The 24,913-nt window shown below is 50.7% G+C and overlaps 2 protein-coding genes and 1 non-coding gene across 3 annotated transcripts in view; 2 read left to right on the plus strand and 1 right to left on the minus strand.

Annotated features, from left to right (window-relative positions):
• Positions 1 to 16,577, plus strand: part of Zc3h3 (zinc finger CCCH-type containing 3) — an 88,509-nt gene extending 71,932 nt beyond the window's left edge. The window contains exons 10-12 of the mRNA XM_055626421.1: positions 13,280 to 13,464; positions 14,076 to 14,422; positions 16,082 to 16,577. Coding sequence (XP_055482396.1) covers positions 13,280 to 13,464; positions 14,076 to 14,422; positions 16,082 to 16,113 — 564 coding nt within the window. The 3' untranslated portion in view covers positions 16,114 to 16,577. The remainder of the gene's footprint in view (positions 1 to 13,279; positions 13,465 to 14,075; positions 14,423 to 16,081) is intronic.
• Positions 10,819 to 10,950, minus strand: LOC129690941 (small nucleolar RNA SNORA17). Its single transcript, XR_008722394.1, has one exon. It is a non-coding gene; the product is annotated as a small nucleolar RNA SNORA17 (small nucleolar RNA).
• Positions 16,578 to 23,259: 6,682 nt separating the features above from the next.
• On the plus strand, positions 23,260 to 24,463 carry Mafa (MAF bZIP transcription factor A). Its single transcript, XM_055626508.1, has one exon. The coding sequence runs from the start codon at positions 23,305 to 23,307 to the stop codon at positions 24,397 to 24,399; it is 1,095 nt and encodes a 364-aa protein (XP_055482483.1). The 5' UTR covers positions 23,260 to 23,304; the 3' UTR covers positions 24,400 to 24,463.
• Positions 24,464 to 24,913: the final 450 nt, after the last annotated feature.

Here is a 24,913-nt window from a genome sequence, read left to right on the forward strand (position 1 = left end):
ACAGCATACACATACATACTTGCAGGCAAAACACTAATACATGTGAAATAATGTTTTAAAGAAAAAGTTATTTTGTTTAGTACATGTGCATTTTAGGTTTTACTTTATTAGGTTGGGCTTGTTGAGACAGGGTATCTATGTAATACCAGTACTGGGAAGCAGGAGTAGAACTGCCACAAGTTGGAGATTACCCTCTTCTAAATAGTGAGTTCTAGACCTACATAGATACCCTGTATGTATGTCTGTGCATTGCTTACGTACATGCAGTGCCTTGGAGGCCAGAAGAGGACATTGGATCCTTTGGAACTGTAGTTACAGACAATGTAAGCTGCCGTGTGGGTGTAGACAATTCTCCAGCATGCACACACATACAAATGTTTTTTTTTTTTCATTTTTGTTCTATTTTTAATCATGTATACTTGTGTGTGTCTGTTTGTGAGTCCGTGCATATGAATACAGGTATCCATGGAGGCCAAATATATCAGCTCCATCTAGAGCTAGAGTGACAGGTAGTTGTGAGCTGCCTAACATGGGCACCAACTACAGAACTGTGGTCTTCTGGAAGAGCAGCATATACTTCAAAATCACTGAGCAATCTCTCCAATTCCATATACATGTATGCACACACACACATGCACATACACACACACACAAACACACACACACATACACACACGGACATGGACACGGATACAGTCTTATTACATAATCCTTACTAGCTTGGAGCAGGCTGGCCCTGAACTCACAGAAATTCCCTACTTGTTTCTGCCTCCCAAGCACTAGGGATTAAAAGTGTGCATCACCACACCCAGCTTCCATATTTTTATTTTCAACTTACCTATTCATTGTATTTGAAGTGTCTTTTTCTAGATAGCAGATAACTAAGTCATGTTTTTAAATGTATTCTGCCAATATCTTTTTTTTTTTTTAATTAGTGAATTTGTGCCATTTATATTTAGTGTGTTGGGTCAAACCTGAAATCTTAACACTCAAGAGGCTGAAACAGGACCTTCACCTTTGGCTTAAGGAAAGCCTTGACTCCAGAGTGAAACTCTCAAAATAAGTAAATAAAAATTAAAAGCACATTCAGCACTCTTTCATTTTAAGCATAACTTAGATACTCAAAAATAAAATAAAATAAAATAAAAAGACAGAAAGCTAGGCATAGTGGAGCACACCTTTAATCCCAACACTCAGTAGGCAGAAGTAGGCTGATCTCTGTGAGGTCGAGGCTAGTCTGGTCTACATAACAAATTGCAAGACAAACAGGGCTACATGGTAAGATTCTTTCAGAAAACAAATTCTAGCTTAATATTATTTTTTATTTTTATCTTGAAGAAGATTATGTTCTCTCTTTATGATCATTTAATTCCCCTGTGGAGAAATATTATTTTTCATTGGTTGCTTTCAGGGTGCTTTCTTTGTCTTCAACTTTTATGAGTCTGATCATCTTGTATTCTAAGAGGAGTTTTTAGTCTGTCTAGTTTGGGGTTCACTCTGCTTTTTTGAATTCAAGTTGTTGTTGTTGTTGTTTCTGTTTCTTCTACTACAGGACAGTTAGGTCTTGGCTTACAGTCTTCAGGTCCCCAGTCTGACTTTATCTCTGTGGTTAATTTCCACTGTAGTTATGCCCCTTTGTCTGCTGCTGAGTTTATTTCAGTTATTGTACTCTTCAGCTCTAAGATTTCCCTTGGCTCTACTACACCTTCTTGACTTTTGACACTCTCTGTCTCATCAGTTTGAAGCATGTTTTAAACTCTTGTCAGCGGCTCTAACACCTGTCACCTCCTGGTTGGCACATATTGATGTCTCAGCATTTATCTTAATTAGGCTTCTATTGCTGTGATGAAACACCATGACCAAAGCAAACTTGGGGAGTAAAGGGTTTATTTCAGCTTACAGTTTGTAGTTCATAATCTAGGAAAGTCAGGGAAGGAACCTGGAGGTAGGAACTGAAATAGAGGCCATGAAGGAATGCTGCTTATGACTTGCTCCACTTGCTGTCTTATAGAACCCAGAACTCCTTCTCAGGGTGGCACCATCCACATTTTGCTGGATCCTTCCCCCATCAATCACTAATAGGAAAATGTGTTGCAGACTTGCCTAGAGGCAAATCCTATGGAGACATGTTCTCAGTTAAGAGTCCCTCTCCCTAAATGACTCTAGCTTTTGTCAAATTGACATAAAACTAGCCAGGATAATTATCCCCTTGTCAACATGATGTACCAACACAATACTATTAAAACAGTAATAATTCTTTTTCTTCATCTCTAAGATCGCATGTTAATATCACAATATAACATAGTATAACTTAAAAGTTACATAGTCTTTTAATTTTCAATACTTTAAAAGTCCAGACTCTTTAAAAATATACAAAATATGTTCCAAAGTCTCTCTAAAATACCCAATTCTCTCTCAAATTATCCAAAATTCCTCTGTCATATAACGTGGGTTCCTGTAAAATCAAAAATCAATTCAAATATTTTTACTTTAAGAAGGAAGAACCAGGGCATAGTCATAATATGAACAAAGTAAAACCAAATTTCAACAATGTGAAAAACTTAGTGTCCAGTGTCTGATACTCTCTCGCTGTCTTCTGGGCTCCTACAAAGGGCTTGGATCTCTTACTGGGCTCAGCTCTCTGTAGCACATGCAGCTTGCGACCTAGGCTCAGGCTCTGTTCTATAGCTGCTAATGTCCTTGACAGTCAACCCATGGTCTGACATCTCAATAACCTCTTCGTACTTTCAAAACCAGTACTGTCTGGATGACTTGTACACTACCAAGTTTGACTACCAGCAAGAGATACAACTTTGGCTCTGTCTGGAACGCAGCTTCTGTGTGCTGGCTTCAAGGAATCACTTTCTGGAAGGTTTTAATTGTCCCAACAAAACAGAAGTTTTACTTTAGTGGTTCTGGTCTCTTCCAATTATTCAGCTCCACCTGATCAGACCACAGGTTTTTAAGTCAAGCTACTATATACATACCTCCAATAGAATCTTTGCTTCCCTCTGAAACTTTGCAGCCATACCTCCATTGTCTGTACTGCTCTTGGATACCATGTCTGTTATTGGTGGGGAAGTGCCTCCTCATTATCACTGCTGACTGCCCTGTCCCCCTTGTCCAGTGTCCTCCTTAGTGAAGACAGAAGCTGCTGGAGATGTTGCCTCAGTTGGTAGAGTGCTTGTTTTGCATGCAGGCCCTGAGTTTGGTCTCCAGCAGCATATAAGCCATACATGGAGGTACATATCTATAATCTCAGCACTTGAAAGGTAGAGGCAGGAGGATCGGAAGATCATTCTTGGCTACAAAGCAATAGCAAGTTCCAGGCCAGCCTGGGCTACATGAGACCTTCCTCAAAATAAGACAAACAAAATGTCTATGCTCATTGCTCTTCACCCCTGAGCCACACATACCACACAGTCTCTTCCCTCATCCTGATCTCCCTACTAATTTTTTTACTTTGTCATTCCTGTGACCTCCCTTTGGCAGAGTCCTAGGCCCTTACTGGGGTTCACATCTTCTAAACTCCTGCTGTTCTCCCCAGAACATACACAGATGACTTCTGCCTGCTTCCTCAGATCTGCTGCCCCATCATATTCAACTCGTTCAAAACCAGCACCTCTCTCTCAACCAAAGGCCCCAGTCTTTGTGCTCCCTAGAACATCAGAGCTCTTATTTTCATGTCCTAGAGACAGCCCAGACCCATCTGGAAGAAGATAGTTATAGAAATCACTCTCATCAGCTATCCATATCTAACGGTCTTGAACCTGGGAGTCCCTAAGAAGCAGTTTCTCCTCTGCCCTATGCACTGTTCCTGATGTTGAGCTCAGATCCTGCCCTGTGGGGCTTTGGTGCTCTGGTGGCCTCCATTGCTGGTTGAACCTAGGCCCTATCTCAAGGCTGTATTCTAGTACACTGCTGCTCTGATTTCCTGTCCTCTCAAACCTAGAGCCTATAGCCATTTATTTTATCTAATAAACTTTTACTTTGGAATCATTTTAGATTCACCAAAGGTGTATAAAAATCCCACAGCCACTTCTGGATCCCTTGCTGTTGATACCTTCTGTACTCACAAGAGGACAGCAACTAGGAGGGATTTGTAAAACAAACAAAAAGCCCATTAGAGATCTGCTGCTCCATTAATGTGTACCTGCTGCTGACAGCTTCTGTTCCCTTCTGTTCAAGCTTCATGTGGGTTTCTCCAACACCCCACCTGTCTTCCATTGCATTTATTCGCCAATTTCAGGCTGGTGGTGGGTAAGATGGGTTGTGAGTAGGACAGGATAGCAAGAATAGACGAAGGGCTCCTAGAGGGGAGGAGCTTCAAGGTGTGGGGGCAGCTGTAATTTTAGATAGTGAGAATGAAGCTAGAGAGTGCCCTAAGGAGAGCGGCCACAAGCAGGCTGTCTGGTAGAGGCAGTGCTGGCCATGACTAAGGGCTTGGTCCCCAGAAAAGGTAGGAGACGTAGCTTCAGGAACTAGGGGCGTGAGCAGCTTAGTTGCTGCTGTCCACAGACCAGTGGAGACAGCCTGTCCTTGGCCACAGGGAAGCGTGCCATACAGACCTTGATCCTTTCACCCTTGACACTAGCTACAGGAGTGCAAGCTGCCTGCTAGTGCAGACTGCCACTGTACCTGTGCTGGCCTGGAGTGGGCAGTTGGTGGGAATAGGCAGTAGCCCTCACTGTGGAACATGCTCCATGGGACAAGCTGGATACAGAAGAGAACACAGCCTGGAGCCATGTGGAAAGCTGCGCTCAGAGGATGATGGGCAGAGCATATGAACCCAGCTCTGTTATACAGAAACACGCTCCTTCAGCGTGCCGCCAGCTTCTCACTGGACAGCCTTAGCAGTGGTTGGCCGTACCTTCCAACCACTGTGGAGGCACTGGAAGTCTTCTTCATCTGTTAAGCTGGGTTTCTCTGATGTCTGTTCTGCAGGGTGAGCCCTATATGCCTTCCTTTCTGATGCTTTTTGCTCAAAGTGGGTCTTTATTCTTCTGACTCAAAAGAAGTTTGTAAATATGTGAATATAAACGTAAGAATAGCTATACAATACCTTGGATAGTAATCTTTAACATGAGCTTTTACCATTTGTGTTTATCTCTTCCATTCCTTACTGCTGGGCATCTTTTCCCTTCTTTATGGAGTTTTGTTAGTTTGAGACAGGTTCCTACTACACAGAGCCCAAACTTGCCTCAGACTCACTTGCCTTAGCTTCCTGAGTGCTGGAAATGCAGGCATGAGTCACTGTGTGCGATTTCCTTAGTAGAATATAATTTTTTCTTTTCCTGAAAAATATTTTTTAATTTTATTTTTGTGGCATACTTTTGAAGAACAAAATTGTTTTGTTTTGTTTTTTGAGACAACATTTCTCTGTGTAGCTTTGGCTATCCTAGAACTTACTCTGTAGACAAGGCTGGCCTCAAACTCACAAAGCTCTGTCTACGTCTGCCTTCTGAGTGCTGGGATTAAAGTTTTGTGCCACTACGCCCAGCTGGTTTTCACTATCTTTACCCTTATTCTTCCAAAAGTATATTTTATTCCGTTCATTCATTTTGTATATGCTGGGCAAGTATGATGCCACTTATCCTGGAAGTACAGTTGAGGGTCACTTTGTCAAGTTAAAAAGATTCATGGGTTGTCTTGCTTCTTGATTTTATTTTTTATTGTGTTAGTATTTCCTTTATTTATGTACGTATATACCTGTGTGAGTGGCATGTGCACATGGGTGTGTCTGCAAGTGATAACTATGTCTATGTGTGGGTGTGCATGGATGCCAGAAGAGATGAGAGTATTTGGTTTCTTGGAGCTGGAGTTACAGGCATTTGTGGAATGCCTGATTTACGTGGATGCTGGGATCCAAACTGTAGTCGTGATTGCTTAGCAAGTGCTCTTAACTGCCTTGCTTCCTCTTTAGCTTCATGGTTTTTTGTTGTTGTTGTTGTTCTTGTTTGGTTTTTTTGTTTGTTTGTTTGCTTGTTTAAAATAGAGTCTTGCTGTATAGTGCAGGCTAGCCTCAAACTCAGAATTCTGCTTCAGCCTGCTGAGTGATGGGATCCCAGGTGGGTTTACCACACCTGCACACTTGGAGTTCTGGTTGGGGTTGTTCAATCTGTGGATCTGGGCAGTGAGAATGGACATAGGCCGTTATCATAGTGAGCTTTCCAGCTATTAAAATGGCACTGTTATTATTACAATAGAATATAATGGGCTGGGGATATGACTTAGTGGTAGTTCTTTTCATACATGAAGCCCTGGTTCAATTCCAAGTCCACACACACACACACAAAAATAGTATTTTAAAATTTTATTTTTTCACTATTCGTTCAACCAGTCTAAATGTTGATTTTTGTTACTTACACCCTTGTTGCATGCTATCTGTGAAAGTACTTGTAACAATTCATAAACAGTAAGGTTTTTTGGTTTTTGGCTATTTTTTTGTTTTCAGTCCAAGCAACATTCTTTTTGCCTTTCCTCTTCTTACCTGTCTTGAACATAGTGTATGTAGTGCACTTTTCTCTGGACATAGTGCCTTTCCTCTGGACCAACCTTTCTGAAAGTTTGTATTTTTGTTTTCTGGGTTGAAGATTTACTTACAGCCAGGCAGTGGTGGTGCACACCTTTAATCTCCTGTACTCAGGAGGCAGAGGCAGGCAGATCTCTGAGTTTGAGGCCAGCCTGGTCTACAGAGTGAGTTCCAGGACAGCCAGAGCTTCACAGAGGACCCCTGTCTTTGAAAACGAAAACAAGATTTATTCAATTTTATTCTGTGTATGAGTGTTTTGCTTGTATGTATTCTGTACACCGCATTTGTGCCTGGTAGGTGCTGAAGCCAGAAGAGGGCGCTGGAGTTTCTGAGCTGGAGTTAGATGGTTCTGATCTTCCATGTGGATGCTGTGAACCAAACTCAGGTCCTCTGCAGGAGCAGCCAGTGCCTTTAAGAGAGGGAGGAGATGAGTGGGGACAGCCCATCTCAGGCGTCAGTGAACCACATGATGAACCAGAACACAGTGAGCACTGAGGGTGGAGAGAAGCCTGCAGCAGTCATTCTTCGGAGCAGCATATTTGTTCTTGCTGTTTTCGTCTAGTTTTGTTTTTGTTTTTTTTTTACCTTTTAATTGATTTAGTGCATCTGTATGTGTGTACACACACATGTGCCTGGAGGCATACTTGCCACAGCATGCAAATGGAGGGACAACTTGTTCGCATTGGTTCTCTTCCCTTCCACCTTGTGGTCCCTTGGAGATTGAACTAAGACGTACATCAGTGTTGGTAGCAACTGTCTTTACTTGTTGAGTCATTTCATTGGCTCATGCTTATTTTTTCTGAGACAGGTTCTCAATTATATAGACCAGACTGGCCTCAAACTCACAGAGATCCACTTGCCTTTGCCTCCCAAGTCCTAGGATTAAAGGTGTGGGCCACCATGGCAGGCCTGGAAGGTTCTTTATATTAAGGTTATATGAATCTTTCCATTACTAATTTGCCTGTTTTCAACTTTGAATTAAGGTTGGATTTTGTTAACTAATTCTTTTCTATGGAGATGATCTAAGGCTGTGTCTTCTTAATTAGCCTTGTAGTATACAAATTTCTGCATATTGATTGTTTAATTGTTTAATTTTTATGGACGACTTATTTGTTGAAGTGTGGATGAGTGTACTGTGTTCATGCAGGTGACTCCAGGGATCAGAAGAGAGCTGTGGATAACCTAGAACCTACTTAGAGATAGTTGTGACTTGATTGACCTGAGTTCTGGAAAAACAAACCTGGGTCCTCTCTCAGCAGTACTCACTGTTAATCAGGAAGCCATCTCTCCAGTTATTGTTCTGAGTTTGTTGTTGTTGTTCTTGTTTTTGGGGTGTGCTTTGTTTTGTTTAAGCCATGGCTGGCTTGGAACTCACTGTGTACACTGTGTAGACCAAACTGGCCTTGAACTCACAGAGATATGCTTGCTTCTGCCTCCATAGTGCTAGAATTAAAGGCTTAAGCCATCTTGCTTGACGATCTTTTTAATTTTAATTTTATTTAGTACTGTGTATGATGTCGGAGTGGGGTTGGGGAATGCACTTGTCTCAGCATATATTTAGAAGTCACATGAAAACTGTAGCCTTAGCTCTCTCATTCCAAGCCTTTATGTGGGTTCTAGAGATTGAACTCAATTCATCAGGCTTTCAGGGCAAGAACTTTTACCCACAGGAACATCTTGCCAGCCCCTAGTCTTTCTTTAGTTAACTTCTTACCTTTTGTTTGGTTGTTTTTATTTGTTGATTTCCTCATGGTCCTGGTAGCTTAGGCCTCTTCATGCAGCTTCTTTATGCTCACTCAGTATTGGCCCAGATGTTCTTCTCATGACAGGTGCTTTTTTTTTTTTTTTTTTGGCCAAGACTATTCTGGCCACATAGACAGTGGTTTTACCCTTCTGTGAATTTGATTTGTTCATGAAGTAAAATTGTGTCTTGTAAATTCTTGGAAAACTATAGTGAAAACCCTTTGGCTTGGAACTTTCTTAAATACTGATTGAAATTCCTTTATGGTGATAAGAAAAATCTAAGTTTTATTATTCCTTGTCAGTTTTTTTTATAACTTGTCAGTTTTACCTGTGTATTCAGATTGATTGTCATAAAGCTTGTTCATGACGTGACATTGTTTTTCTTTTTTTTAACTTTTTACTGGTTCTTTCTTTATTGGGGTTCACATCATGCACCCCAATCCCACTGATCTCCTCCTCACCTCATTCCTGCCCTCTACCCTTGTAACCTCTCCCCCAACAGAGAAAAAAAAAAATCTCACTGTGGAAGCTGTTGTATGTCACAATGTGTCCCATAGTACACCCTTTGTCCGTACTTCTTTACTTGTAACTGTTCATTGCAGTGACTTGTTGGTCTGGTATGAGGCCTCTGGCTTCTGCTCCTCTACCAATCCTGGAACCTCACTGGTACTCCTCTCAGATATCCTGTTGTTGCCCTGTATCATAGAGATCCTGTAGTTTTGGATTTATAGGGCCAGCTCCTCATGCCGCCAGCAGTTTATCAGTGGGGTAGGTGTCGGGGTGGGCCAGTTCAAAGCCCTGGATCTGGGCTTGAGGACTATCTGAGCTGGTCAGCCCAAAGGCTCTCCCACTCTCAGATTCTCAGGCCCTCGGGGCCAACTCAACAGCAACTTCTGCAACCAGGGACAGCTCTGCCCTGCTACCCAGACGAGGTATAGGGCCTATTCTCCTGGGTGTTGTAGGTGGTGAGAAACATGACCAGTTCTCCCACTCTCATGACCCTCTCTTGCCTGCCATAGATGACAAGGGATGAGAGAGTGGAGGAGGGTGTTTCTCCCTCATCTAGATCACTGACCAGAAGACAAGAGGCAGGGCTGGCTCTCCTGTGCTCATGCCCTTGGTGTAAGAAAAAGAGCCTTTTATTGGACTTACAGAGAAAAATGTTCAGAGAATATCTTGTCTCTGTATGGAAACTCACCTGTCAGTAATGAATCTGATGGCCTATAGCTGAGGCAGGAAATAGGAGGTGGGACATCTAGCAGGCAGAAAGGATTCTGGGATACAGCCAGGCACTTGGGATTCAGCTGGCAAGATGTGAGGAGAAAGGACTCATGGTACCTGAGCATAGGTAGCCAGACACATGGCAGAATGTAGATTAGAATAAATGGGTTATTTTAAGTTATGAGCTAGTCTGGCTCTATGGCCGAAATATTTGTAATATTTTGAATCTTATGAGTCATTCTTCCAGGAGCTTGGGCACAGGCGGAAAAGTTCCCACAACACTTTGGGGTGGCTCACCTGCAACCATACATCCAGAGCTAGCTCTACTGTGCTGCCAAGGCAAGATACAGGGACAGTTCTCCTGCTTGGTGACCTCAGGGCCAGCTCTCCTGCCTGTCATAAGGGGAAAGGGGGCCATCTCTTCTTTGCCTGTGCTACTGCACACCAGACAAGAGGCAGGACCAGCTTTCCCACACTGAACCTCTCCGGCCAGCTTACCTCTGCCCTACCACCAGGGTCAGTTCTAGGGTACTGTCCAGGTGAGGTGCAGGACCCTTTCTCCAGAGTGCTGCAGCTGGCTAGGGCCAAGGTCAGCTTTCCTGCTGTCATGCCCCCAGGGGCAGCTCTCAGGACACCCAGGTGAGAGGTGGGGCCATTTTTGCACAGCCCTCAGCAACATGGTCCCAGTTTGCAGCCCAGACCAGGGGCATCTGCTTGGCCTTTGGTGGTAAAAGACCCCTGCTTCTGCAGGTTCATGGACCCAGATGTGTCCCCCTGTGGTATCACAGGCCAGGACCTCACCATGATCCCAGGTAGCATCACCAGCTACTCACCTCAGTTTGTTCCTTACTACCTTCGACTCTCCAGTTCTGCCTCTCTTCATTGTGCCCACATCCTTCTGTTCCTTTTTTTTTCCATTTCTCCACTATTTACTTGCTCTTCTTAGTGGCACTGGGGTCTCTGAGTGTCTGGGGTCATTTTAGGAATGTTCTGAGGAGTGCTGCCAAAATGAGGAGCCCCACATTTTGGCACTGGGCTGGGTCATTTCCAGCATGGTCTGCCCACTAGGCCTGTGCTGTACTGAACTGATGGTCATCTCAGGCTCACTGCTTGCCTGGCCCACCCAAGTCACCCCTTGCAAGAGTTGTCTGTCTTGTTTTTACTCCCACCCTGGGCCTGGCAGTCAGGTTCTTCTAGTTTTTGTCCTGCTCCCTGTCTTGAGATCCTGTCTGGGCACCAGACTGGTGATCATGTCAGGCTAACTCCCTGCCTGGGCCCCCAGTGCTGGACTGATGGTCTTCTCAGGCTCGCTTTTTTCAGGGAATGTTAGGCTACTAATCATTCCAATGTTCATTGGTCAGAACCCTGGGCGTAGACACAGCCCCTTTCCCCTCTGCCACCTACTGACTCACAGGTGAGACAGCAGCCACACCTGCAGCACCTCTAGGGGCAGGTGGTCTTTTTTTTTTAATTGCAGGTGATTGAGCCCAAGGCTTCATACCCATGGTTTTATGCTGTGCCACTGAGCTGTCCCCGCCTTCTGTCTATGTCAGCCACAATATGGGGTTTTACTCCTGTGCTAGCATTGCTTCCGTGCTCATACCTTGCTTCCATGCTCATACCTTGCTTCCTGATTATTGATTAGGAGAAAAGGCACTTTTTTAGTTTCTTGGCTTTAATTCCTGCTGTGTTTTACCTCTTTAACGTTTCTTTGGTTCATTTTTCTGCTTTCTGTCATCTCTGGAGATGGATTTTCTTTTCTACACAAACATTTAAGGTTCTAGATACTAGGGACCATACCGCCCTCCACAGACGGTGGTTCACTGCCATAGTGCTTCCACATGGCTCCTTACTTGTAGGCCCTACCCGCCTACCTGCCCACCCTGGCCGGCCTGGCCCTACCCTTCTATAACAGTGAGATCTTAATTCCAGGCTCTTGTTTATATTGCTGGTCAGGCCCTTGCATCAGTTCATGGCCCATGTTCAGGTCTGGGAGAGAGGTAGTCCTTGCCCCTGCTACCTAGGAATTTTCTTATTATAGCTCTTGGATGATCTAAGGAAGTTCTTCACCTTTCTTCCTAGAGTTTTTGGTCTTTGAGGAGTAGTAGGGCAGCTTACCACTTTCTGGGAAGAATGCACACATGAAAAAAAAAAAAAAAAAAAGACAGGAAACAAGTGAAAGCTATTTTTCATTCAGTATATCAAAAAACTTAAGATGTAATTAATGGAAAATAGAATTCCATATTCTACATTTTTTTTTCTGCCAAAGTCCACCATGTTTGACCTCTGAGGTGTATCTCTGCATATATCCATCCCATGTTAGGTGTTTGTGGGCCACAGTATAGAGCAGCAGAGTCCAGGCAGCCTCTGAGTCAAGCTGTGCTGGTCTGTTACAGCTTTGACAGAATGTGTCTGTGGGGCACTTGGCACAACTCTAATGTGCCTGTTCACACTGCACATACTCACCCTGGCTCACATGGCCACGTGTTCTCTGGCCACTCCAGCTTTTAGTCCCTCTACCTGTCAGGCTGCCCTGAGTTTTAGGTCCCAGGTCGCTGGCTGGGCCTAGGGCACAGGAGCTCACATTCCTTGTAGTAGTGAGTACGTGAGTCTGTGAGGGGGGAAGCGTACCTGCACCTGCTTATGGAACAGGTGGGGTACCCACCTCACAGGAACAATCACACTCGGAGGCTTATTCCGTCCAGTTCTTCTTTCTGCGGCTGGACACCTGCTGAGAAGTATATGCTCTGTGTGAGGCACTCTGCCAGGCTTTGTCCTAGTTGTTGAAAGCAGGGTAGGGACACTCCCTCACAGGTTGCATTCCAATAGGTCACAAGGCCTGTGAGGATGTGGCCCTAAGACTATGAGACTCACTTCCTGCTGGGCTGCCATTCTGTAGACATGACTTGGTGGTGCAATGGCTGCTTTTGAGTTTTTCACTCTTGGCAATCCTGTAAGGTCAGTGGGGTGTCTTCAGTTTGACCTGGAGCTTGTTTCCTAGTCCAGTGGGAGGTATAGTTTGGGTGCCCAAGATTAATTAGACTCTGGCTCTCTCTGCCAAATTGTGTTGATCTGTACTGTGGGGGAGAGGAAACCCCTCCTTTGCAGAGGCTTTTGATTTGCAGCAGCAGGGCCACAGAGTAGTGCTCAGGAGCCCTAAGCTGCAGTCAACACCCCTGGGTCTCCCCCTAGCTGGGCCTTGCCACTGTACACTGGGCAGAGACTGCTGGAGTCCCTGATGTGGTCTGGTAGACAGAACTGAGTCTAAGCCTTGGCCGGGACACCTGCTGCCTGGCATGCCCTCCCCCTACCCTCTACACTGGTATAATTAGCCCCATGACAGGTGCCATGGATCGAGTGCCTGGCCCAGCCCTAACTCAGTGATGCCCGGCCTCAGCCGACCTGCCTTGCCTGCTAGCCTGGGCTCCTGTCCCAAACCCTATCCCATGAGGTCCCCTGAGGCCTCAAGCCCCACCCACCTCCCTCTGCTCCAAACACACCCACTGGAATAGAGACAGGCTGACAGAACAGACAGGCAGAGCCCCAGCAATGGCCTGGCCTCAGGCTCTGGGAATCCCCAGGCAGGCCCTGGCCATTCAGTGCATGTCCAGGTGGAATAACTGTGGCCTGGTGGCCTCATCATTCCAACAAGCAGCCTTTGGCTCTGAGGCCTGGTGGGCAGCTTATAGGGTCAGTGGGCCTTCCCTGGGCTGTATTTGGCAATCCTCACTGTGTGTAGCCATAACATCCAGTAAACCCTATCAACTATTATTCTTCCCCTAGTGTAAGAAGAAGCACACACTGCTGTGTCCTGACTTTGCCCGAAGGGGTGTTTGTCCCCGTGGCTCCCAGTGCCAGCTGCTCCATCGTAACCAGAAGCGACATGGCCGGCGGACAGCTGCACCTCCTACCCCAGGGCCTAGCGATGGAGCCCCCAGAAGCAAGACCTCAGCTGGCCATGTACTCAGGTAACAGATCAGTGGGTGCTGTGCTGCATATGTGAGCTGGGGGCAGCCCACCCCTGCTCTAAGGACACTTAGGAACCTCTGGGATAAAGCGTCACCCCAGCACTGTGGGCTTTAGGTCCAAAAGAGAATCTCAGTTGGTGGCAAGATCTCCTAAGATGCTTACATTCTGGATCTCTGAACACGGACAGAATCACAAACATTCCCGTGCATGGAGACTTTCAGAAACCCACTCTCTACATGAAGGGGAGTGAGCCCTGGAGGATGGGGATCCCAGAGTTGTGCCCATGTCCTATGGATTATGGGGGTTCCCTACAGGTGAACTATAGATCCCAGAAGGTGAGGAAGGAGCTGGGATCTCACAGGCTTCATCCCCATCTGCCTCAGGTGGAAGGCTCTGGAAACAGCCTGTCCTTAGACTGTAGGCCAGTCTTAGATCTATATAGACATGCCCAGTGTCCTCTAGGGTTAGGTATGGGGGTGAGAGACTAGGAGCCCTGTTATAGGATAGGTGTCATGCAAATGATTGACAAGCAAGCACTCTCTTTCTCCAACATCTATGGAAGCAGTCACCCACCCTCACTTTTTTCCACCTTTTTTTTTTTTTTTTTCAGGAAGCCCTCTACTGCTCAGCGCCCTACCAGACAGATGTCTGCTGGTCTGGTCTCCAGAACTGAGGCCTCAGCCTCCCCTCCCCCTTCCCCAAGGGTATTAGCCTCCACCTCTACCCTGTCTTCAAAGGCCACCGGTGCCTCCTCCCGTTCCTCCTCCCCTTCTGCTAGTTCCCCTACCCCCTCCTTGGACCAGGAAGAAGCTGCCTCTGGGACAGGTGGGACAGGCTCAGGAACAGGCTCTAGCAGCCTCTGCAAGCTGCCATCCTTCATCTCCCTGCATTCCTCCCCAAGCCCAGGAGGCCAGCCTGGGCCCCAGTCCCCCAGGAGCCCCCGCACTAAGGACTCAGGTGAGCAGTCTGGCCCCTCCTGGGTCTTTTTAAATGTATACTTCAGAATGGCATCTCTGGGTGGGGCTTGGGAGTTAGTGTACCAGGTGCCCAGGGCAGGCCAGTGAGGAGCAAGCACAGCAGTGGCCGCCTTGAAGACCACCCCAGCGAGGGCTGATTTAATTAGAAAGCACCCATTTCTGTTAATTTGTTCTGGAAGATCACTGCACACTCCTGGAGAGAACAGATGTTCCCTCTCCCCAATGAGCGTTTGGGGCTTGGTAAATGGCTCCACTCAGCCTTGTTTAGGAGAGAAAAGAGGATTTTATGGCTGCAAACGACCCTTTCTGTAAACATTTTACAGCTCTCTGCGCGTTTGAGTGACGATAAACCCCACGCAGCTTGGCGGGCTGCAAATTTGCGACCATACGGCTATCATTTTATTGTCATATTTCACGGCCGTAACGTTAATGGAAGATGCTTGCTGCAGGCTTCTCTAACAGCCCCACTGAGCACACTGACGCGCCTGCTGGAGGGGCTGCCTCCTGGTTACATCGCCCTTCTTGGGTGCAGAGTAGATGATACCAGGCCCTTGCCAACTGGAACCTATATGGGACAAAAGTTCCTTCCATGTAGGGGGCCACTGGCTGGGGTGCAGCTGGGAACCCTGAGGGAGCATGTGTTTTTTTTTTTTAAAGATCAGGAAGCCAGAAGTTAATCCCAGGACCAAAGGAGCCACAAGGGTATGGGTACCCTGCATGTAGGTTGAGCCGACTAGAAAAGGGCTCCAGAAAGCTCACGAGGCTTGTTCAGCCAGGAAGGGAGCTGGAGGGGCAGGTGCAGCTGAGCCTGGGACAGTCTCTGGCAGGAAGCCTGCCTGTGCCTGTTGAAGCAGCCCAGAGGACAAATGGGGGCTAACCTGGCCGAGGCTGTTGAATCTGCAGGCCTGGGCCCAGCTGCTGGGCCTCACTCCTGTTGTTGGCTGGCTGGACAGTGAATGGAATTAACAGCACTGAAGAAAGGAACCCCGTCATGAGAGAGGTCTTACAGGGGCACGTGGGCCATGCCACATAGCCACATTGAAATACCAGCAGGATACTGGCACCTGGGAGAGTGAAAAGAAAGCTCTCACCAGGCAGGAGCCCTCAGGACCCTCCAGGGACCCTCTTCTTCCTGCCCCTCCTGCTTCCAGACCCTGTCAGCTTCTGCTGGTCTTACTCCACCCCCTTGGGGGCCACCTGCTCACACACACTTCAGTTTTCCATGTGGAAAGCACACTTGCCTTGTCTGTGTCTGGCAGCCTTGCTCCCAGGTGTGAGTGTGGCATGTGCTTGCGTGTCTGCACACACCCAGTATTTATAGCTCAGTCTGCAGAGTGTTGTGGCTCCCACCTGTGGTCCCGCCCACTGTAAGGGGCGCCTGGCCCCCCTAAGCTGCCACAGGAAGACCTTGAATTGGCAGAGTCCCCGTCCCTTCCCTCTCTACTCCTTAGGGCCTGGTTGGTGGCAGGAGTAAAGAGGTAGATAAGAGCTGAAGGACAGCAACTGGTTCCTTGCAGACCCTTGCTGGCAGGCCTGGGCTGCTAGTTGTCCCTTTCCAGAGCCTCAGCCAGGAACTTGAAGTGGGGTAGTTGCTGCTGGACTGGAGTGGCTTGATGCTTGACCTTTGCTCTCTATATAGGGAAGCCGCTACACATCAAACCACGTCTGTGAGGCTCCCTGGGGACCAGCCCGCACCTACCTCAAACCCTCACCCCTGGAGAGGATGGAGGCTCTACCCACCACTGCTCCTGAGGAGAAGCAGCCTGCCACTGAGCCCAGCTGGGGCTATAAGCAGGGATACATAGCTCCTCCCATTTGGCTCACAGCCTTTGGAGGCCTTTGTGTGCCCAGGCCTTGTTCTCCCTCAAGCCAAAGCCCTGTCCATTCCCTGTTCCTCTCCCTCCCCACCCCACCCCCAAAACACTCAGCCTCACACTAGGACTTGTCCATGGCTCCCAGCCATCAGGGTGCCATGTGAGGTTCACCCAGCCTGTCTCCTGTGGTGGGTGTGGCGGTAGCTGTAGGGCTGGTGCCCCCAGCCCTCCCCACCCAGGACTCCTGCCCAGAGAAGAGGCTACTGGCCAGGCCTCTTTGGATATTTTATGTTGAGCAATAAAGGTTTTATCCTGTGTCTAGCTGGCCTGTCTTGACTAACACAAAAAACACAGGACCCTGGACATATAGGGGAGAAGGTTTCTCTGGAACAGCCCTCTACCACCTTTGCAGGAGCGAGGCCTGCTTACATCAGCTCTGCTGTGGCTCAGGTCCAGAAGCAGCTTCTCTCCTGGGCCAAGTCAGTGTAAAAGGGCTCTGCGGGGTTTCAGGGCCCAGTCTGAAGTTCCAGGCAGGCTGGGGCCAAGGCAGAGGAAGAGAAGGCCTCCTCTCTGCAGGTGTCTCCAGAAGACTGGGTTGAGATCTTGCTTCCTTCCATGGAGATGCTGGAGAGGGAAGACTGGAGACGCAGGGTCATAGGTGCCCCTTCCAAGGATGAGGCATAGATCATCAAAGAATTTGCTTACAGGTCCCCAGTGATTTAGGCCAGCAGCATCCTGGTGTCTGTACTGATAGGTTTGTGTAGGTCAGCTGCTGCCCCATGCTGTAGTGTAGTGTGTGTCACACCATGTTGTCTGGGCCCATATTCCTGCTGTGACTCACTAACCCAAGCTCCTCAGCCTTTGCTGCACCGAGTATGTCCTTCGGGATCCTGGTGCCCAACTCACCACACCGCAGGTGGCAATGACCTCTGCCCTCAAGGCTATAGGAGGTATGGGTGTGCTGTTTCACACTCTGCCATGGCCCCTAATCAGGTGAGTTTGCTCACTCAGGCTTACATAAGAAAACTGAGGCTGATCCACAAAAACCACATCCAACAAAGGAGGTCTAGCCATGTAGCCAGACACCCCACACCATTACCCCATCACTGTTACCAAGGCCCTGCTCTAGGGGTTCAGCAAGAAGGTGGGTTCTGAACCTGGGTTTGGAACCTAGTCCAGAAGAAAAGCACGAGATTACCCATCAGTGAAAGGGTTAGAGTCCCCTGATACTGGACCCCTATAGACCTGATGGACAGGACCTGTAGGAAGGCCAGGGTGGGTGTTCTTCTGTTGGCAGATCCAAGCTAGCCAGGTGTCCTTGCCTGGCATGTACTGGGGCTCCTACATGCCTTCCTGGGGGTTGCCCTTTGTCACCAACCTTGGCCTCACGTAGACAGGCTGTTATTAACTGCCCCTCAGCCCTCCTTCATTGGCTAGCCAAGGTCCCCACATGAGCACCAGCAGAGGAGATGAGGGTGGAGTGCAGGAAGCACATGCTGCCGGACCACAGTACTGGAGGTGGTGTGTAGCTCAGAGGCAGAGTGCTTGCCTGCAATGTGAGGCGCTAAGTCTGCCGAAATGAAGTACCATTCCATACCACAGCCACGCATCCCCCCATGCTTCTGGGATAACCACCTATGGCACCATGAAAAGAAGTTTCTGGCAAGCAGATCTGGTCTCCCTCCTGTCCCTGGGTAGGGGTTATAGAAATGGATATCAGGGAAGGGTACCATGCTGTGGCACTCACCTTTTCCCTGCTCCCACCTCTTGCCCTATAAAAGCACATGGCTGGCTCCTTAGGCTGGGATCCCTGAGCACTCTGCTTCACAGGTAGGTTCTAGGTGAGCACACTTTCATGCTTTGCGTTCACTTCCCCAGTAAGCATCACTGCAGGCAGGACTCCTGACTGGTTCAAAGGACGCCTATACTCACCTAGTATTGGCATAGCCTGAGACAGCCATGGTAGGTGCTGCTCTTCTGGCCGTAACTCACCTTCTTCATCATGTCCAGGACTTAGCAAGCACCTGCCAAAGTTACATACGGCCCACAGACCATGACGGATGATCTGGAGGCCCTCCACCTCACAGAAAGTGTAGTGGAAGTTTGGGTTTCTTTAAAAACTCAAGTTATGTTATATAAAATGTCTTTTTGTTTTAATCCCAAGGGTGGGATTTTAGTTTGGGCTTTAACTTGTCCACAGCTAATAATTGCCTCCTGTGGGGTGTGGTCTGTGCCAGCTGGTAACAGCCTGCTTTGTGCAGCACAGAGGGGTGTGGTCTAGGTCTCTGAGGGATATAAATACAAGAGCGTGGAAAGAAAAGGTGTGGCAGTTTGGAGAGGCCAGAGATGGAAGGTGTGATGGTCTGGAGAGACGGGAGAGATGCTTTGTGGCACAGCACCTTGGAGAAGATAGACGGAGGAGACTTTGCTGTTTGGTGTTGACGGAGAGTGATGTAGCCCTGAAAGAACCTACCAATCCTAAACAGATGGGTAACCCCACACCCCGATAACCTTCTCTCTCTTACCTAGGGTTAAAGGGTTGGTGGAAGGGAGGTAGAGGCCTAATTACCCCAAATAAAATAGTTTTTAAATGAGTGCTATGGGAAAATGATCTCATATAACTGAACCCACGTGATCCAGTTCCCAAGGAACTGCGACACGGGCATATATGAGCAGTTGCCAGTGGTAGAGCCTGCTGGACAGAGCTGTGCAGCAAGAATTCATGAGCTCCAAAGCTGGACCCCTGAGGCTAGCACGACAACCTACCTCCCTCCCAGCGGAGGAGCCTTCCAGCTCCGTTGATCAGAGGGCCCATCTATTGCTTCCCCTAAGTGGAGGACCCAAGCTAGAGACTGCCTGGAAGTGTATTCGTATAGTTCTGCTTCTTTGTGCCTAGAAGAAGCCATGGGGACCAGGGATGGGAATGTGGGGGGTGGGGCATGTCACTGGCCTGACCTAGCTGGAGGCTGGCAGTGGGCCTCTTGGTTGGACCTACTGCTGCTCTCCAACTGGTCTCCCTTTATGAAGTGGGCACCCACTAATGGTGCCTGGATCCTCAAACCAGACACTGGGTGTGTGTGTGTGTGTGTGTGTGTGTGTGTGTGTGTGTGTGTGTGGTGCTTGTGTATTGGTAGACAACAACCTCTGGCATCTGTCCTCAGGGGCCTTCCAGCTTCTGCTTGAGACAGGACCTATCCTTGGTCTGTAACCTTACCGTGTAGTTCAGGCCAGTTGGCCCACTGCTTCCAGGGATCTACCTGTCTCCACTTCCCATCTGGCCATCACCGAGGTTACAAACATGTCACCACATGTAGCTTTTTACATGGGTTCCAGGAATCCAAATGCAGGTCCTCATGCTTATAAGACAAGCACTTCGCTGACTGAGCCATCTCCACAGCCCGGTCCATCTCTTTAAATATAAATGATCCCAATGTAGGGCTCTTTGTCTTTGCTGCCATAGGACTATACAGCCTCCACCTGGAAAATACAGAATGTGTCTGTATTTTTGTTGTTTTGAGACAAGACCTCATTTATCCCAGTGTGGTCTCGAACTTCATTGTGTAGATGAGCACGCCCCTGAAATTCTGATCCTCCTGCCTCCACATCTTGAGAACACAGAAATGACAGGCCTGTGCCAACACATCCATCTTATGAGGTGCTGGGGATCAAAGCCAGGACTTAATGTATGACAGACAAGCAGCTAGGCCGTTTCTCGAACCTCAGACAGAAGCTTTGTACGTTCTGGCCTGTAACCCCAGTACTCAGCAGGTAGAGGAAAGATTACCTTCAGTTTAAGGCCATTATTATGCTACACAGAGCCTTCCTGACAAGGGGCGCTGAGTATGGGTTCTGCTCTGTGTGATCTGTGTAACGGGGCACTCACTGCCACACCCAGGACATGGCTCTGTTCCCATGAATTAAATGCAACCAATGACAGGTCACATTTGCACACAGTAGGGTGCTTTCTGATGGGAGATATTTAGAAAGTCCCCCTACCATGGAAGTTAGATCAGGCTTGCCTGTGACTCATGCCCTGTTATGACCATAGCCAGCAGGGTGCCATCCAGTAGTTGTTGGAGCTGCTGAGCTGAGTATCCGGTGCACTGAGCCCAAAGCAAGCCAATAGCAAGCAGCAGCCTTGGGTAGTCTCAGGAGGGAGGTGGTATTGGTTGTTGGGGGTGGCATGATGGGCATTCCAGTGTCCCTGTCACTTCTTACAGTCCCATTCCCTTCTACCCAGAACGCTTGAGAAATCCCTGGGCCACACATGGTTGCCCAGGCTCCTCAAGATCCCCCACAGGGTTGGCCTTGATCTAGCTGGCCTGCCACTGCCATGCAGCCCCTCCCAGCCCAGGTTCCCTCCCTGCATTCAGGGCTTACCCTTCCCTCTGCTCATTTCTGAGGCTGTCTCAGGCCCCCTTCCCCACTTCTCTTAGCCAACCCAGCAGCCACCAGCCGCTGCCCTAGAGTCAAACAAAAACAAAAACCTGTCCTACATGAACCATATCTCACTGCAGAAGCCTGGGAAATGCTGCAGAAGCCCCTGTCAGGCCCTGCCTAGGTTCCCTGAAACATGCTCTTTTGAGGTGCTGAGCTTGTAATGGTTTGCGGCACACTGGACAGGAATCAACATTCTCCTCTCTCTTTCTTTGTTTTTGTGTTTGAGACAGGGTTTCTCTGTGTAGCCCTAGCTGACCTGGAGTCCACTCTGTAGACAAGGCTGGCCTCGAACTCAAGAGATCTGCCTGTCTCTGCCTCCTGAGGGCTGGGATTAAAGGCGTGCACTGCCAGGACCACATTAGGCAATGGGGCCTGGAGGAGGCAGGCTGCCCAGTGTCAGCATCTCCCTCCTCTGCTCTCTTTTCAGTATGCCCAAGGCCACATGGAGTGCAGTGCCTAGAAATGTAGCTCATCCTTTAGGCCCCTGGTTCAGTGCATTTGCCAGGCTGCAGGAGACATAGGCAGCTGGAACACTGGCTCTCTTGCTGAGACCTCATGCTCTAACTCAAAAAAAAAAAAAAAAAAAAAAAAAAAAAAAAAAAAAAAAAAAAAGGCTCTCCTTTGGCCACAGGTGCACCTGATATAGGTCATCTTGGACGAGGCCTGTTACTTTTCACAGCCTCGCTTCCTCACTCGTAGACAAGACATGCTCACACTGACATGCCTTTCTTTGGCTGCCACCTCAGAGCCATAGAATTTCAACCAGTGTTTCCAGAAGCCTCCTTTGGAGCAGGCTGCGGGGAGACTTTTTGTGGGGTCTCCTCGTGCCTTTTTGTTTTTGGAGACCAAGGCCTGCACAGAGGAATAGAAAGGTGAGGGGAATCAGGATGCTGTGGAATGTTGTGAGAAAGGAGCAGGGAGCTGTTCACGCTTCGTTGCCGGACATTCCCCCTGTGAAATAGCAGGCACCTGTAGGGGGAGCAGGCGGAGCAGCTGGACCACATAGGTATCCAGTGAACAACCTCCCATGCTTTCTTTTCTGTGCACAAATGGTCTCCATGTAAGAATTCATTTATCTATCTATCTATCTATCTATCTATCTATCTATCTGCTTAAGATTTTATTTTTAATTGTCAAAGGTGTGTAAGAGCAATATTGATAACTGCAAGGAGAAAACCCCCACTCTGGGTCATGCCCAGCTGTCGCTCCTGAGGGCAGTCTCTTTCCATGTTCTGTTGGGATCAGGAATTCGCGCGCGGGGTGTATGTGTGTGGCGGGAGGGTCACAGAACTCATATCTCCTTGCCACCCACCCTCCTTGTTCCCTTTGTGGCTTTCTCTTGCGCTGAGTTGGCCTCCCCGTAGATATGTAGAGACATTCAGCGGGTGTGAGGGTGGCAATCTGCTTTCCACCTGTCACCTCGCACCCACCCAGCCAGGCGCCTCGCCTCCAAACCCAGCGGTGGGCAGCTGAGTCTGAGACTCCTTGGGGGCTCTCCTTGCTAACTTTCCCGCAAGTGTCCAGACCCATGCATTCAGCGGGCCCTCGGGTAGGCCCTGAGACCTGCTCCCCTAGGCCGATGGTGGCCTACAGGCGTCTGTCCTTCTCCTCACCACACCGCTGAGAGGCCTGAGGTTCCACGGTGCATCCCGCCGCCCGAGGTGCCAGCAACTTTGTTGACTGAATTCCTGAACCCGTCCCAACCACAGGATAAAAATAGCTGGCGCTCCCTGGCAGCTCGGAGTCCCCGGTGTCAGGATAGTTAGAGGTCCCGGTTCTGGAGACTCCAGGCCATTTGGGTCGGGTGCGATACACAGCCAGCTAGGCCACCTAACGGAACCGACACACTGGGAGAGTCCCCTGGGTGACGGCCTCCCCAGCTCCCTCCGCACTTTTTGGCGATCCTGGAATCTGAGGATCTGCGACCTGGTCTCGCGCCCTCCGCTGTGCAGTCCCTCGCGGCTGCCACCAGGGGGCCCTGCCCACTCCTCTTGCCGCCGGCCCTTCTCCACCCGTTCCCACAGCTGTTTCCCGCAGGAGATTGACAGCTGGGCTCCGGGTTGCCATGGGGATAAGCAAATGAAGGCGGCAGGGCTGGGGCTCCGATTGGCCCGGGGGCGTCGGCCCCCACCTGGGGGGGCGGGTCCAGAAGCGCGTCTCTATAAAGGCTTGTGCGGCTCTGTGCGGGGCCGAGGGAGGCGGGGCCGGCCGGCAGCGCGGGTGGGGCGCGGGGCGGGGCGGGAGAGCCCGGAGCACGGCTGAGCCCGGGGCGCGGCCTCTGCACCCGCCCGGCCCGGACGGCGGAGGAGCAGGAGGAGGAGCGCAGGATCAGGGCCCCGCAAACGGGCCGGGGGGCCGCCCGCCACGGGCCGGGGGGCCGCCCGAGAGGCCCGGCCGGGCCGCGTCCCCTGAGCGCAGCCCGGAGTTGACTGCACGAAACTTTTCCTGTGCCCTTCGGCGGCGCGAGCAGAGCCCGAGCCCACCGCGGGCAAGGGGGGAGCTAGGGGGAGAGAGAGCCGCGGCTCCCCCCGCCCGCGCTCCCCCGCCGCCCGTCGGGGCGCGGCCGGGCGCGGCGGCGGCGGCGGGGCTGGGGCTGGGGCCCCGGGCGATGGCCGCGGAGCTGGCGATGGGCGCAGAGCTGCCCAGCAGCCCACTGGCCATCGAGTACGTCAACGACTTCGACCTGATGAAGTTCGAAGTGAAGAAGGAGCCGCCCGAGGCCGAGCGCTTCTGCCACCGCCTGCCGCCTGGCTCGCTGTCCTCGACGCCCCTCAGCACGCCCTGCTCCTCGGTGCCCTCTTCGCCCAGCTTCTGCGCACCCAGCCCGGGCACCGGCGGCGGCGCGGGCGGCGGGGGCAGCGCGGCTCAGGCCGGGGGCGCCCCGGGGCCGCCGAGTGGAGGCCCCGGCACTGTCGGGGGCGCCTCAGGAAAAGCGGTGCTGGAGGATCTGTACTGGATGAGCGGGTACCAGCACCACCTGAACCCCGAGGCGCTCAACCTGACGCCCGAGGACGCCGTGGAGGCCCTCATCGGCAGCGGCCACCACGGCGCGCACCACGGCGCGCATCACCCGGCGGCCGCTGCGGCCTACGAGGCCTTCCGGGGCCAGGGCTTCTCGGGCGGCGGCGGAGGCGGCGGCGGTGCGGACGACATGGGCGCGGGCCACCACCACGGCGCCCACCACACCGCCCACCACCACCACTCCGCCCACCACCACCATCACCACCACCACCACCACCACGGCGGCGCTGGCCACCACGGCGGAGGCTCGGGCCACGGCGGAGGCGGCGCGGGCCACCACGTGCGTCTGGAGGAGCGCTTCTCCGACGACCAGCTGGTGTCCATGTCGGTCCGCGAGCTGAACCGGCAGCTCCGGGGCTTCAGCAAGGAGGAGGTCATCCGGCTGAAACAGAAGCGGCGCACGCTCAAGAACCGCGGCTACGCGCAGTCGTGCCGCTTCAAGCGGGTGCAGCAGCGGCACATTCTGGAGAGCGAGAAGTGCCAGCTCCAGAGCCAGGTGGAGCAGCTGAAGCTGGAGGTGGGGCGTCTGGCCAAAGAGCGGGACCTGTACAAGGAGAAATACGAGAAGTTGGCGGGCCGGGGCGGCCCCGGGGGCGCGGGCGGGGCCGGCTTCCCTCGGGAGCAGTCGCCTGCGCAGGCGGGCCCCGGGGCGGCCAAGGGCGCGCCCGACTTCTTCCTGTGAGCGCCAGACCCCGGGGCCTCGCCGCCGCCGCCGCCGCCGGGGACGAGTTTGCGCAGGCCGCCCCGGCCTGGGGGCGGACTCTGGGGCCCCGGACGCTCGCGCCTGCGCTGCGCTGCTCCTCCCGGCCGTCCCGCGCGCCCCGGCTCCGGGGACCTCCCGCGGGGCGCCGCCGCCCCCCCCCCCAGCTCCGAGCGTCTTCGGGGTCGCCGCCTAGACGTTGCCCGGGTCCCTCGGCGCCCCGGGAACGGTGACGACGAGGGAAGCCCGAGCCAGGTCTGACTTCCTCGGCAGCGTTCCGCGCCCAGACCTCCGCCCACCCGCAGCCGGGGCCGCCGCCGGCCCCGCGCTTTTCCTCCGCCGCCGTCTTTCTTTTCGTCTCTCTTTCCTTGCCCTGTTTTTTTTTTTTTTTTTTTTACTCCTCCTCCCCCTCCTCCTTTTTAAAGCGGTTTTATTTTCGCGACGTTAATAACTTATTTTGCTCGGTCATTAGAAACCCCGGAGGAACTCCCTGGTC

The sequence above is a fragment of the Psammomys obesus genome, unplaced genomic scaffold, assembly GCF_907164565.1.
Source record: "Psammomys obesus unplaced genomic scaffold, mPsaObe1.curated_primary_1811, whole genome shotgun sequence".
NCBI lineage: Eukaryota > Metazoa > Chordata > Mammalia > Rodentia > Muridae > Psammomys > Psammomys obesus.

What these genes read in the sequence shown, in the direction of transcription:
- Mafa (XM_055626508.1), top strand. Translation starts at nt 23,305, where the DNA reads ATGGCCGCGGAGCTGGCGATGGGCGCAGAGCTGCCCAGCAGCCCACTG.